Source organism: Hylobates moloch, unplaced genomic scaffold (assembly GCF_009828535.3).
Source record: "Hylobates moloch isolate HMO894 unplaced genomic scaffold, HMol_V3 SCAFFOLD_5, whole genome shotgun sequence".
NCBI lineage: Eukaryota > Metazoa > Chordata > Mammalia > Primates > Hylobatidae > Hylobates > Hylobates moloch.
In genome coordinates, this window is record NW_026652280.1 from 96,933,678 (window position 1) to 96,949,174 (window position 15,497).

General features: G+C 38.4%; 2 protein-coding genes across 2 annotated transcripts; both read right to left on the bottom strand.

Moving 5' to 3' along the window:
- Window positions 1-945: 945 nt before the first annotated feature.
- On the bottom strand, window positions 946-9,707 carry LOC116468288 (olfactory receptor 10R2). The gene is made up of 2 exons (XM_032151904.2): window positions 9,575-9,707; window positions 946-1,942 (listed from the first exon to the last, which is right to left on the bottom strand). Exons 1-2 carry the CDS (start codon window positions 9,599-9,601, stop codon window positions 995-997), a joined length of 975 nt encoding a protein of 324 aa, XP_032007795.2. The 5' UTR covers window positions 9,602-9,707; the 3' UTR covers window positions 946-994.
- Window positions 9,708-11,059: 1,352 nt separating this feature from the next.
- LOC131383572 (uncharacterized) lies at window positions 11,060-15,497 on the bottom strand (the record flags this gene model as incomplete). The annotated part of the gene is made up of 6 exons (XM_058439718.1): window positions 11,060-11,159; window positions 14,353-14,501; window positions 14,580-14,843; window positions 14,894-15,035; window positions 15,075-15,339; window positions 15,392-15,497. Coding segments are annotated over 6 exons (1,026 nt in total), but the record flags the coding sequence as incomplete, so codon positions are not given.

Consider the following 15,497-nt stretch of genomic DNA (forward strand, 5'->3'; position numbering starts at 1 on the left):
CTATGGCCTGAATGGTTTTGCCTAGGTTTTCTTGTAGGATTTTAATGGTTTTCGGTCTAACATTTAAGTCTTTAATCCATCTTGAATTAATTTTTGTATAAGGTGTAAGGAAGGGATCCAGTTTCCGCTTTCTACATATGGCTAGCCAGTTTTCCCAGCACCATTTATTAAATAGGGAATCCTTTCCCCATTTCTTGTTTTTGTCAGGTTTGTCAAAGATCAAATAGTTGTAGATATGCGGCATCATTTCTGAGGGCTCTGTTCTGTTCCATTGATCTATATCTCTGTTGTGGTACCAGTACCATGCTGTTTTGGTTACTGTAGCCTTGTAGTATAGTTTGAAGTCAGGTAGCGTGATGCCTCCAGCTTTGTTCTTTTGGCTTAGGATTGACTTGGCAATGCGGGCTCTTTTTTGGTTCCATATGAACTTTAAAGTAGTTTTTTCCAATTCTGTGAAGAAAGTCATTGGTAGCTTGATGGGGATGGCATTGAATCTATAAATTACTTTGGGCAGTATGGCCATTTTCACGATATTGATTCTTCCAACCCATGAGCATGGAATGTTCTTCCATTTGTTTGTATCCTCTTTGATTTCATTGAGCAGTGGTTTGTAGTTCTCCTTGAAGAGGTCCTTCACATCCCTTGTAAGTTGGATTCCTAGGTATTTTATTCTCTTTGAAGCAATTGTGAATGGGAGTTCACTCATGATTTGGCTCTCTGTTTGTCTGTGATTGGTGTACAAGAATGCTTGTGATTTTTGTACATTGATTTTGTATCCTGAGACTTTGCTGAAGTTGCTAATCAGCTTAAGGAGATTTTGGGCTGAGACAATGGGATTTTCTAGATATACAATCATAAAGAGATTGTAAGGAGAAAAACATATTTTATGACATGCATCTTAAGGACTCCTATTATTTCAATGAATTTGTTACAGTTATAATATTATGTGATAAAAAGGCATTATTTATTGAGAAATCTAAAATGTAATAATGTTTCAATTATACAGTTTTAGAGAACCTTTCTTGCCCAACAATTTTCTGATAGCAAGTTGGACATCCTTGTTTCTGAGGCTGTAAACCATGGGATTTAGTAATGGAGTGACAATAGTGTACGTCACTGTCACCAACCTGTCTTTGTTGGACACATAGTTTGCTGTAGGCCTCAGGTAGATGAAGGAAGCACAGCCATAATGAACAATAACAACAGTGAGGTGAGAGGCACAGGTGGAAAATGCTTTCCGTCTGCCCTCACCTGAGGGAATCTTCAGGATAGTCCTCAGAATGCAGAGATAAGAAACACAGATAAACAGAAAGGGAACCACAAGTACAAGAACCCCACAAATGAATATCACAAATTCGTTAACATCTGTGTTGGTACAAGCCAGACGAATGACTGGTGAGATGTCACAGAAGTAATGATTGACCTTGTTGGCACCACAAAAAGGGAGGCTGAAAACTAAATTTACTACTGTAAGAGAGGCCAAGAAGCCACCAATTGCACAGGCAGCTGCCAGTTTTCCACACACCTGCCATCTCATAAGAATGGGGTAATGCAGAGGGTGACAAATGGCAGCATAGCGATCATAACCCATCACACCCAATAGCAGGCAGTTGGTAATGGCAAAACCAAGGAAGAAGAACATTTGAAGAGCACAACAGGTGAAGGAGATTGTCCTGGCCACAGAAAGTAGATTGATGAGCATCTTGGGTAGAATGACAAAGGTGTAGAAGGTCTCAGATGTTGAGAGAATGCCAGGGAAGAAGTACATTGGTGTGTGGAGGCTTTTATCCAGGTGGATGACACTGATAATGGTGACATTGCCACTAAGAATTACTAGATACAGAAAAACAAAAACTACAAAGAGTGCCAGTTGAATTTCATCAAGGCTGGAAAAACCCAGCAACAGGAATTCCGTGACCATGGTGAGGTTTTCTGCCAAGATCTGCAAAGAGGGAAAGAAGTAAAACATATTCAGGTATGTGAATATAAGAATTTGGGTCATGCACTCCTTTGTTCCTTTCAGGACATGACAAAGAAGAATCTTGCCTTTTATTCACCTTTTCCGGTTCCTAGCTACCTCTCATGTTCATTGGTTCATGGTCCCCTTCTTCCATCTTCAAAGTCAACAAAGTTACATCTCTTTCTCTGACTTTCTGATTCTGTCTCCCAATTTTAAGAACCCTTATGACTACTTTGGGCCCATCAGAATAATACAGGATGATATTTCTGTTTTATTGTCAGTTGACTTTCCTTCTGCAACCTTAACTCCTCTTGCTTGTATAATCTAACATATTCTTGGGTTCCGGTGATTAAAACATAGACATTTTTGGGAGCTCATTATTTGGCCTACTACAACAAGCAACAAACAATCTAAAAATGATATTAAGAAAACAATTCAATTCAGAGTATCATAAAAAAGCTTAGTGTCAGATTTAACAAAAAAAGTGTGAGACATATACAGAGAAATCTCTCAAACATTGTTGGGTTAAATTATAAAATATATGACTGAGTGAAGAACACCCATGTTCATGAGTTTAAAGATGTAATAAAATAAAGAGCAATTCTGACTAAATTGGTCTATGTAGTCAACATAATTCTTAACAAATCCCAGCAGACTTTTCTTCTAAAGATTGATAAGATGATTTTAAAATTTATATGAAAAGAAATAGAATTGCCCAAATGTGTCTAGTTTAATCACTAAATAGAGGCCTTTGGAGCATTGTGATCCACTTAATTGTCACCATTTTAGTCCTACTCTAGGATCTTTAAGTGTTTCTGGAACACATCACAGCTCTTTGAAGATTGTTGATAGAAATAATTGTAAGTTGATTATTTGCATTCTCAGGCTGATAACTTAAAGTTTACCACTCTAGTAATGCCCAGTTATATTTGTAAAAATAATTAAAATAACCATAAACACATTTTACAAAAGAAGATATTATATACCTGAACAGAGGGTTGAGAGATAGGTTCTGTTGAGCTCAATATATATGGATTGAGTTAGGTTAATATCACTTATTCCCTACTTTGAACAACTATAATGTAGACATTCAAGAAAAATAAGCAGATAGATTGTGACTAATTATCTGCATTTATTTGCAGAATAAGTATTTTCTGAAGTGACTAGAATTATCCTTATCACCTTTCTTCTTTCCTTACCCATCATCTTTATCTATAGACACACATGGAGTCCAACATGCCTTAAATAAAACATGGTCCATTGTAGAGTCATTGAATTCTGATACATAAACTGCTTTTAGGAAAAACTTTGTGTATGGTTTATGAAAAAATGAAAATTGGGGTTTGAAACTTACAATAGTTTTTTCTTCAGTAAAAAGTGAAAGCAATGTAGTATACCTTTGATTTTCTAATAACAGCTAATTAAATCTTAGTATAAGAGAAGACAAGAATACTTTTTAGTCAGGTAGAATCCCATTAAATAAAATTAACTTATATGAAATTTATTCTAATTACTGCACCTAAACCTCCCCTCAGGTTCTAACAAGTAGAAGTAAGAATCTCTTCTCTCTCGCAATAGTTTCTTTTGCTGTGCAGAAGCTCTAGTTTAATTAGCTCACACTTATGAATTTTTGTTTTTGTTGCAATTGCTTTTGGGAACTTAACCAAAAATTCTTTGCCAAGGCTGATACTGAGAATAATATTCCCCAGGTTTTCATCTAGGATTTTTAGAGTTTGAGGTTTCACACTTAAATTTTTAATCCACTTTGAGTTAATTTTTGTATATGGTGAAAGGTGAGGGTCCAGTTTCCCTCTTCTGCAGATGGCTAGCCAGCTATCCCCGCACCATTTATTGAATAGGGAGTACTTGTTCCATTGTTTGCTTTTGTCGGCCTTGTTGAAGATCAGATGGTTGTAGGTGTGCAGCTTGCTTTCTAAGCTTTTTATTATGTTCCCTTGGTCTATGTGTCTGTTTTTGCACCAGAACTATGCTGTTTGTGTTACTGTAACATTATAGTATAGTTTGAAGTTGGCTAGTGTGATGCTTCTCTCTGGCTTTGTTCTTTTTGTTTAGGGTTACTTGGGCTGTTTGAGCACTTTTTTGGTTTCATATGAATTTTGTAATAGTTTTGCTAATTCTGATAAAATTACATTGATAGTTTGATAGGAATATCATTGAATCTGTAAATTGCTTTGGAGACTATGACCATTTTAACAATATTGATTATTCCAGTTCATGAGCATGGAATATTTTTCCATTTATTTGTGTCATCTCTGATTTCTTTGAGCAGTGTTTTGTAGTTCTCCTTGTAGAGACCTTTCTCCTCTTTTATTAGGTGCATTTCTAGATATTTTATCTTCTTTATGGTTATTGAAATATAATTGTGTTCTTGATTTGACCCTCAGTCTGGACATTATTGATGTATAGAAATACTACTGATTTTTTTAGATTGATTTTATATCCTAAAATTTTACTAAAGTCATTTATCAGTTCTAGGAGGCATTTGGCAGAGTTTTTAAGCTAGTTTTCTAGATATGGAATAATATCAACAATGGAGACAAATAGTTTGACATTTTCTTCCTATTTGGATGCCTTTCATTTTTTTCTCTTGCCTTGAATAGGAATGGTAAGAATGGGTATCCTTGTGTTGTTTCAGTTCCCAACAATAGATCCAGCTTTTGCTTGTTTAATATGATGTTGGCTGTGGATTTGTCATAGATGGCTCTTATTATTTTGAGACATGTTCCTCAAAGCCTAGACTGTTGAGGGTTTTTATTATGAAGGGATGTTAGATTTTATTGGAAATTTTCTGCATCTATTGAGATGATCATATGAATTTCATTTCTAATTGTTTATGTCATGAATTACATTTATTGATTTTCATATATTGAACCAGACAACCTACAGAATGGGAGAAAATATTCAAACTATGCATCAGACAAAGGCCTAATATTCAGAATCTTTAAGAAACTTAAACAAATCAAGCAAAAAGCAATAAACCCCATTTTAAAATGTGCAAAGGATATGAACAGACACCTCTCAGAATAAGACATACAAGCAGCCATGAAACTTATGAAAAATGCTCATCAATAATCATCAGAGGAATGCAAATCAAAACCACAATGAGATACCATTTCACACATAGCATTTCAGAATGCTATGAAATAAAAGACTTGTATCTATACATTGAAATGATCCATCATCCTTTCATCTTATTCTTATTCGTGACTATCCAAGTGCTCATAAACATTGATCAAAAACAGTAAAGACTAAAATGTATCTTACACATTTATCCTATATATTTAAAGAAGCATTAATTAAAACATTAATTTTTTTAAGTTTAATTATTTTAATTTTTTTCTTTTCTTTTTTTTTTTTTTGAGATGGAGTCTCACTCTGTCGCCCAGGCTGGAGTGCAGTGGCATGATCTCGGCTCACTGCAAGCTCCACCTCCCAGGTTCAAGCAATTCTCCTGCCTCAGCCTCCTGAGTAGCTGGGACTACAGGCACCCGCCACTGCGCCCAGCTAATTTTTTGGACTTTTAGCAGAGACAGGTTTCGCTGTGTTAGCCAGGAAGGTCTCGATCTCCTGACCTCATGATCTGCCCACCTCGGCCTCCCAAAGTGCTGGGATTACAGGAGTGAGCACCATGCCCAGCCTACTTTAAATTTTTTAATTTTAATTTTTTAAAAAAATATAGAAAACCTACCTGTACATTTGAGCAAAACCATTGATCAGTAACAATAAAAATAAAATCATATGAAAATCATATTTTTGAAAGCTCTTCCATATGATAATTTGAAAATACTATTAAGCAAGTGTTGGGTCAAAGGGAAAATATAATGTAAAATAAAATAAGTTCTGGAAAATAATGTCAGCTATATATATTAGACTATATGGGCTAAATTTAAAGCAGTTATCAGAAGAAAGTTTACACCTTAATTCTTTACCTAAACAAAAATTTAATGATATTTAAAATATAAAACATCTCAATGTCATCTAAGCTGTTTCTGACATATAATAATAATTTAAGAATCTTTAATACATTTTAAGTATCAGTTTAAATTTTCAATGCATATATTCAAAATTTATTTTATATGTTAATAAAATACAAAAAAATGTAAAGGATTAGAAAACATTGTATCACTGGACAGAAAATTTGAAAATCTAAACTTAAACAATAATGAAATATTATCAAGCAGTATTAACTGACAATTTGTATAAAATAAAATATTTATTTACAAAAAAGATGCAATTATAATAGAAAGCAAACAAGTGGAAAACTACCAAAATATTCTTCAAATGTTAATATTAATAAAAAATGTATTACAAGCCGATGAAGAAAATAACAAACTTTGAAGAAGAAAACAGATAAAAGCATACAGTTTATAAAATAGAAATAGAATGCATCAAACATATAAATATTTATGTTAAAAATATATTTTAACTTGAAGTGTATTTCAAATAAAGTAAAGTAGAGATATTATTTACACTTATCAAATTAGCTGTGGTGGTGTTATATGGCAGTAACAAAAAATTTACTAATAAGATTATAATTTGGTTTTGTTTATGCCAAGAAATTTAGCAAAATATATAATATCCTTGAATATATTTATCTAATTATTCCAATATTCTATTTCTTAAAAGTTGCCCGTAGAGATTTATATGTAAAAATGTATTTTTAATAAGGAAAAATTGAAAATCATAACACAAACTAATAGTACTTGTTTTAAGAAAGGCAGTATTATGGTGTAATGAATGTCAGTATGGAATCTGGAGGAAGGTAACTTGGCTTTGGGTCCCAGTTCTTCCACTGGGTGACTGTAACCTTAGACAATTTATTTAACTTCACCATATTGTAGTTGTCTCATCTATGAAACAGGCTGTGTTTAATATTAAATGTATTAATTTATATAAAGTGCTGAGAACAGCACCTGCTACATAAGAAGTGCTCTAACTAGTGGTATTATTTTCTTTACTATTTTTTTTTTTTACTGCTCTCTTTCTCTTATAGACAAATATGTTTTAAGACAGTGATTTTGAAACTTTATATTTATTACATCACTGAGGTTATAGAATCAAATTAGGGGTCAATCCCAGCAGTTTTTAAATTTAAATGGAGAGCAGATATAAGAAGAGAAGATTAGAATAAAGCATACCCAGTCTGAATAGCCCTTATTTAAAGTGAATATTTTATTTCAATTTGTGTATGTGCACATGCATACTAGGTGTCAATTAAAATATATTGGTACTTTTTCTGCAGACAGAACTATGAAAATAGTATACACACTCAATGGGCTGACCAACTGTTTCACAACGTCTTTATTGGAGAATGAACTTTCTTTTTCTCTCCAGGCCGCCTGTAACCCATATCTGGTGTTTTCTACATGACTGATTCCTCTCTAGAGCCAGAACTATGGAATCTGAAGAGAATCTGTATTTCTTTAAAAAGGATAAATATGACAGTCTTTATTTTTGTTTGCCTTTCCTCTCTTGTATCCAGCCTGAAGGGAGAAATTAGAAGAAACAAATTTATTCAAAGTAGGAAGCTATAGGATTTTGTTTTGTTTCATTTTGTTTTTCATTTTTACCTCCAATCCTATTGACTTGGAAAGGGCAATTGGAGGAGATTATTTTCCAGAGTGATTCAGGCAACAGAGATATAGGGGCCTGAGAATGGAAGGCGTGGCATTGCGAACACGTAGAACAGCTGGGAGAAGATGGGAGAGGATAGGAGAATAAATGGTAAGGTGGATGTTGAAACAGTTCAACTCAGAAGAAGTGGCAATCACAGAGACATTTAAATTTACATTTAACCAAGTACCTTCTTACTCAGAACCCTATAATAATCCCTGCAAATGTTGTAAAACTCCAATTTTCTTTAAAGAAAGAAAGAAAAAGAAAAGAAAGAAAGAGGAAAAGAAAGAAAGAAAAGAAAAGAAAGAAAGGAAAGAAAGAAAGAAAGAAAGGAAAGAAAAGAAAGAAAGGAAAGAAAGAAAGAGAAAGAAAAGAAGAAAGAAAGAAAGAAAGAAAGAAAGAAAGAAAGAAAGAAAGAAAGAGGGAGGGAGGGGGGAAGGAAGGAAGAAGGAAGGAAGGAAGGGGGAGGGAGGGAAGGAAGGGGGAGGGAGGGAGGGAAGGAAGGAAGCAGAGAGGGAAAGAGGGAGGGAGGGAGGAAGGGAGGAAGAAAGGAGAAAGGAAGGAAGGAAGGAAAAAGAAAGAAGGAAAGAAAGGGAAGTAAAGAAAGGAAGAAAAAGGGAAGGAAAGACAAGGAAAAAGGCTGTTAGATCTCTCAAAACACTGCAAACATTTATTCCAATTCTGAGATTTTATCCCAATATTTTAATCATATGGAACTTCTTAGTTCATTGAACATGCAAAGAGCCATGTCTTGTAACAACAATGCCTTCTCCTGTGTTAGGGCAGATCCTCTAATCTTTCAAATCACTTCCCTGTAAGTCAGGTTTCCAAGCACTATTTCAATTTAAAAACTATTTATTGTATACATTACTAAATGTGAGACACCTTATTTGGTGTTTGAGATACAACAGTGAACAAAGCAAAGATCTTTACCCTTGTGAAACATACATTCTTGGACTTCTTACATTTTAGATCATTCTATACAATGATCATTCTTACCTGGTACAATTTAAGCTCTTAGAAGTCAAAGACTATGTTGTTCACTTGACAAAAGTTTCTGTACCATGCACCAAACATTTATATACATCTCTCTAACCACATCAGCATCAGAGTTTCTAGCAAGAACAAATATTCAAAATCTGACAAAATTATAATTAAACAAATTAATACCTAAATAAATCATTGCAACTAATTTGTAGGTATTTTTCATGTAGTTGGTAAAGATACTTCCAGCCAGTGATCAAGGAAGCTAGATAAAAATTTATGTTATGAAGAAAGCACTAGAGATGGAATTCACATTCTTATTCAGCATTTTCTTTGAGCAAATACATTAATCCTCCTGAATCTTAGTTTTCTCTTCTGTAATATGGAATATTATAAAGATGAATGGCCAGCATAAGTAAAAAATGTAGCCCAGAATTATAAGAAGCCCTAATTAAACATTTCCTTCCTTTCTTCCTTCATTCCTTCTTAAGACTGGTGCCAGGGATAGCCTTTTTGACCATTCTGCAATATCTCTAATTTCTTTTTTCTTGACCTTAAGACCTCAACCTGAGCATTATTTTATCTCCCCATCCAGCTACTTTTCCTATTACCACCTTCCAATCCTTTGCTGTCATGTATTTGTAGACTGCAATTTGAAGAAAATCTCAACAATTTCTGAATTAAACATAAGATAAAAGGCATAACTAGCCAACATCTTTGAAGTGACACAAATATGTCCTAAGATTTTAGATAATTTAATTTCTGCAAGCCATCTATGGAATAAAGACCAAATCTCCAATATGAAAGAGTTTCACATTCTTTAAAACACAAATCCTGGGGTATAGAGGAATGCAGTTGCCGTATATCTTAATCATGGCCCAGGCCCTTTAAGGAAAAATCTAAGTTATTCTCCCAAACTAGCATGTTCCCAATATATTACACATCTTCCTGCTAGTCTCTTAAAATTTTTCAAGACAGCAACAAATGACTTACTACTTCGCTCCCCAGAACAGTGGTCATTGTGCTTCTTCTGTATGGGCTGGATTAGCTACAGCCCTAATGAGTATAATTAATGAGCTTTTTTTCTGGTTCACATTAGCATCAATGCCTGCTTGGTAATTTTACTATCTAGCACCCCAGAGAGCCATGACCATATTGCTTCTGATACATTCTGCCCTCCCTCAATTAGCAACTACGATCCAAAGGGAAAATGCTCCTCAAGGCTTTTTTTGCCAAATAGATAAACTAGGCAATAGACTTAGGAAATTAGTTGGTTTCCTATTTTAGATTCTTTGGTGAAGTGACTCATTACAAATCTAGAAGCTACTAGAAACACAATCAGCAGAAAAACCTCCCATGGGCTTCCTCCTATAGTTTCTGATTTTTGCCTTTTTGCTGGAGACAAGAATGTTCACTCCTTAACTCAAGCCTCTATTTCAAGGGAAGGAATATATTTTGAGAAATGGCAGAGCAATGGACTGACAGGTGCTTGTAGATCCAGCAGTGACAGCAGCAAGCAGCAAATATGGGAGATGAGGCAGAGTGTGGGAGAACTCAGTTATAGTGCCCAGAGACAGCACTGATGTATATTTATTTATTACAAAGTTTAGTTTCAGTCATTAACTGTGTTGTGTTTAGGCGATCTGAGTTCAAATAACTGGTAGTTTTTACCTTAAGAAATTAACCCTCTGGCCAGGCACAGTAGCTCACGCCTCTAATCCCAGCACTTTGAGAGGCCAAGGTGGGCAGATCACCTGAGGTCAGGAGTTCGAGACCAGCCAGGCCAACATGGTGAAACCCCATCTCTACTAAAAATATAAAAATTAGCCCGGCATGGTGTCAGGCACCTGTAATCCCAGCTACCCGGGAGGCTGAGGTGGGAGAATCGCTTGAACCTGGGAGGCGGAGGTTGCAGTGAGCCGAGATTGCACCATTGCACTCCAGCCTGGGTGACAGAGTGAGAGTCCATCTCAAAAGAAAAAGAAAAAAGAAAAATATTAAGCCCCAGAGAAGGAAACATGGAAAGCAGTGACTGCTACACATTTTGGTGGGGGATTATGAGAGATATGCATATGTCACTATAAAGAAATATGGAAAATAAATACAAATTGGATTATGGAGGTCAATAACTACTTAGAGATGGTTATGTTTGAGTGAAGTTTTGAAATCTGAGTAGTGGGTAGGCAAATAATAATAAATCATAAATTTTCAGAAAATACATGTAAAAGTAAAGGGCATGAAACAATGTATTTTATTGGAACAACAAGTACTTTGGTAGAATTTTTAACAAAGAGTTAATATGTACCTTCAAATCTGTTAGAAACTATTGAAAGTTTTATAACCTGGGACATTATTTAATTAGATTTTTATTTTAGAAAGATGATGATGACCATGATAATAAAAATCAACATTAAAATAGTGCTCAGTATATGCCAGACAACTGTTGTAAGTGTTCAATACGTATTTTCTAATTAACCATCACAACAACCCTAAGACTTCCCTGGCAGCAGTGTGAAGAATGGATTGGGGACAAAAGGACTTGAAGTTTTTGCAGTAATCCAGAAAAGACAGGATGACCCTGTAAAAATAGAAAAGGAATGTGATTGAGGAACTTTTAGCCAGTGGAACCTATAGGACACAATGGGTGGTATGAGGATTAAAAAAAAAAAAAGTGGTGAAGATGACTTCCATGTGCTTGGCATGGTTGCTAGGATGGATGGAGTTAATATTCACCAAGATAAGGCATGAAGGTAGCAGAGCAAGATTGGGGGGCACATAAAATTGCAGGACAGTGATGGCCATTCATGAAACAGATATTTCTGTCATGCCAGGCACCATACAAGGAACTGGGTCAACAAAGTTGTGTCTGATACATAAACCCATGCTGTCAGTAAATTCAAATTCATTCCAGAGAGAAAGCAGAAAAAGAATGTATACCCCAAAAGCTCAGGTAATTGAAGCCAAAATAGACAAATGGGATTACATCAAACTAAAAAACTTCTGCACAGAAAAAGTAACAATCAAAAGAATAAAGAGACAGCGTACGTAATGACAGAAAATATGTGCAAACCATATATCTGATAATGGGTTAACATTCACAACATGTAAAGAACCTTAAAAACTCAATCGTAAAATAACAAATAACCCAATTAGAAATGGGCAAAGAATCCGAATAGACATTTCCCAAGACATATAAATGGACAGTAGGTAAATGAAAACATGCTCAACCCCACTATTCATCAGAAAATGCATATTAAAACCACAATGAGATACCGCCTCATACCTGTTAGAATGGCTATTATCAAAACGACAAAAGATGTAAAGTGTTAGGGAGGATTTAGAGAAAAGGGAACCCCTACACCCTGTTGACAGCTGTACATTAGTACAGCCATTATGGAACTCAGTAAGGGGTTCCTCAAAAAACTGGAAATATAACTACCATATGATCTTGTAATTCCACTACTTGATGTATATCAGTATAAAGTCAGAATGTCAAAGAGATAGCTGCACTCCCATGTTTATGTAGCATTATTCACAATAGTCAAGGTGTGGAATCAACCTAAGTGTCTATTAATGGACCAATGTATTAGGTTAGTGCAAAAGTTATTGCAGTTTTTGCCATTGAAAGTAATGGCAAAAAAAAAAAAGCACAATTACTTTTGCACCAACCCAATATAAGAAAATGTGGTATACATACACAATAAAATATTATTCAGCCATATAAAGAAAGAAGTCCTGTTTGCAATAAGATGGATGAACCTGGATGATATTATGCTAAGTGAAATAAGCCAATCACAGAAAGACAAACACCACGTCATCTCACACATATTTGGAATCTAAAAAAAGTCAAACTCATAAAAGCAGAGTAGAATGTTGGTTACCCGAGGCTGAAATCGGGTGAGCAGTTGAGGGGAGAGTTTTGAAGATGTTTATCAAAGGGTACAAAATTTCATTTAGATAGGAGAAATAATTTTAAAAGCTCTGTTGCATATCTTGGTGACTATAGTTAATAATAATGTATTATATACTTGAAAATTCCTAACAGTAGTTTGTAAGTGTTCTCACCACAAACAAATAAGTACATGAGCTAAAGGTATATGTTAATTAACTTTAGCCATTCTACAATACATATGTATATCAAAATATCATGTTTTACACCATAAATATATATAATTTTGTCAATTAAAAAGCATTTTTAAAACAGCATTTATACAGGCCTTCTTGCTTGTCTCCAACTCATCCAGTTCTTGCTTCAGGGGTTTTGTACACATTGTTTCTTCTGTCCTAAAGGATATCCCCTTTACCTGAAGACTTTTACTTACCCTTCAGGTTACATGCAGGTTAACTCTCAGTTTCTCTGGGAAACCAACCCTATGCTATTCGATCTAAATTAGGTTTATCTTAGTATTCTCTCCTCTACCGCCTGCATGCACTTTTTCTTCAGAGAATCAACTTAAACGGGTAAAGTATTTTCCCTCATTTTTCTGTTTACTGGGACTATCTTGAACCAGACAATAAGGTTCTGGCAGAGACCACATTTATTTTGTTCATCACATTTATTTGTTTTAAAACAAGCAAATAGTTGGTTAGCTTCAGAGTGTACAAGAAGGCATACAGAAAATGGAGAATAACAAAATTAGAAATGATAATACTGAAGAGGTAGGTGGAAACTAGATGATAGATTCATGACAATGAAGGACTCTTGGCATTATCTTGTAGGGCAAAGGGAGTCACTGGAGGGTTTTCCATGAGTTTTCTGGTCATTCTAGGAATCTAGCCTTCTATTAATATTAACTCAAGCCCTTTGCTCGGAATTACTTGAGATATTTCAGCAAGTAGGCAATGCTAGTAGCTTCCTTGAAGAAAGCAAATTAATATGGTGTTTTAGGAACAAATGTGGGGGATAAGACACACTAGCATGTGAAGGACATACATGTGCATCAGGAGAAGAACCATAAAGTGGCTCCACCTCAAACAAAGGAAGAACACAACAACCCCAAGTAAAGGCAAAGATATTTCAATATGTAGGTTAAGGAAATGAATTGGGGACAAAAAGGACCACCAAGATTTGTAGCAGAATGTGTGGGACCAAAGTTTTCTGTTGTCTTTAGGAAAAGAAAAGTACGGTAGATGGATTTCCTGCTTTTTTCCTTTTTTTCTTTTTTCTTTCTTTTTTTTGGATACATCTTTTCTTTCCTGATATATCCAAGCTGACTACTTCAAGACACAGCTCTCATCAGTTTACATGCATCTTTGCTCTCATATTGGCTTTTAAATTAGCAATATTTCCTTCCTTCCTTCCTTCCTTCCTTCCTTCCTTCCTTCCTTCCTTCCCTCCCTCCTTCCTTCCTTTCTTCCCTTCCTTATTTTCTTCCCTCTGTGGCCCACGCTGGAGTACACTCGGCTCTCTGCAGACTCCCTGCGTCTGGCTCCCGTGATTCTCCTGCCCCGGCCTGCGGGCTGCCTGGGATTGCCGGCGCGTGCCACCACCCCTCCCTGGTTTTTCTCCTTTGGCTGGAGGCGCGGTTTCGCCATGTCGGCCAGGCTGGTCTCCAGCTCCTGACCTCGAGTGGTCTGCCCGCGAGGTGCTGGGACTGCAGACGGAGTCTCGCTCACTCGGTGCTCGGTGTTGCCCAGGCTGGAATGCGGTGGCGTGGTCTTGGATCGCTGCAGCCTCCGCCTCCCAACCGCCTGCCTTGGCCTCCCAGGGTGCTGGGATTGCAGCCTCTGCCCGGCCGCCGCCCCGTCTGGGAGGTGGGGAGTGTCTCTGCCTGGCCGCCCATCCTCTGGGTTGTGAGGAGCTCCTCTGCCCGGCCGCCCCGTCTGGGAGGTGAGGAGCGCGTCTGCCCAGCTGCCACCCCGTCTGGGAAGTGAGGAAAGTCTCTGCCTGGCCGCCCATCGTCTGGGATGTGAGGAGCGCCTCTGCCCGGCCGCCGTCTGGGAAGAAGTGAGGAGCGCCTCTGCCCGGCCACCCCGTCTGGTAAGAAGTGAGGAGCGCCTCTGCCCGGCCGCCCCGTCTGGGAGGTGGGGAGCGCCTCTGCCCGGCCGCCCCGTATAGGAAGTGAGGAGCGTCTCTGCCCGGCCGCCCATCGTCTGGGAAGTGAGGAGCGCCTCTGCCTGGCCGCCCCGTCTGGGAAGAAGTGAGGAGCGCCTCTGCCCGGCCGCCCCGTCTGGGAGGTGGGGAGCGCCTCTGCCCGGCCGCCCATCGTCTGGGAAGTGAGGAGCGCCTCTGCCCGGCCGCCCATCGTCTGGGATGTGAGGAGCACCTCTGCCTGGCTGCCCCGCCTGGGAAGAAGTGAGGTGCACCTCTGCCCGGCCGCCCCTTCTGAGAAGTGAGGAGCGCCTCTGCCCGGCCGCCCCGTCTGAGAGGTGGGGAGAGCCTCTGCCTGGCCACCCCGTCTGGGAGGTGAGGAGCGCCTCTGCGTGGCCACCCGGTCTGGGAGGTGAGGAGCGCCTCTGCCCGGCTGCCCATCGTCTGGGATGTGAGGAGCGCCTCTGCCCAGCCACCCTGTCTGGGAGGTGGGGAGCGCCTCTGCGTGGCCGCCCCGTCTGGGAGGTGAGGAGCGCCTCTGCCCGGCTGCCCATCATCTGGGATGTGAGGAGCGCCTCTGCCCGGCTGCCCCATCTGGGAAGTGAGGAGCACCTCTGCTCGGCCGCCCATTCTGGGAAGTGAGGAGCACTTCTGCCCGGCTGCCCAGTCTGGGAAGTGAGGAGCGCCTCTGCCCGGCCGCCCATCTTCTGGGATGTGAGCAGCGCCTCTGCCTGGCGGCCCCATCCCAGAAGTGAGGAGCCCCTCAGCCCGGCCGCCACCCCATCTAGGAAGTGAGGAGCGTCTCTGCCCGGCCGCCCCATCTGGGAAGTGAGGAGCACCTCTGCCCAGCCCCCCCGTCTGGGATGTGAGGAGTGCCTCTGCCTG

What these genes read in the sequence shown, in the direction of transcription:
- LOC116468288 (XM_032151904.2), bottom strand. Translation starts at nt 9,601, where the DNA reads ATGACCACTGTTCTGGGGAGCGAAGTA. An exon ending in CTGTTCTGGGGAGCGAAGTA is followed by an intron (nt 1,943 to 9,574) that starts GTAAGTCATTTG and finishes CCCTCTTTGCAG; the next exon opens with ATCTTGGCAGAAAACCTCAC.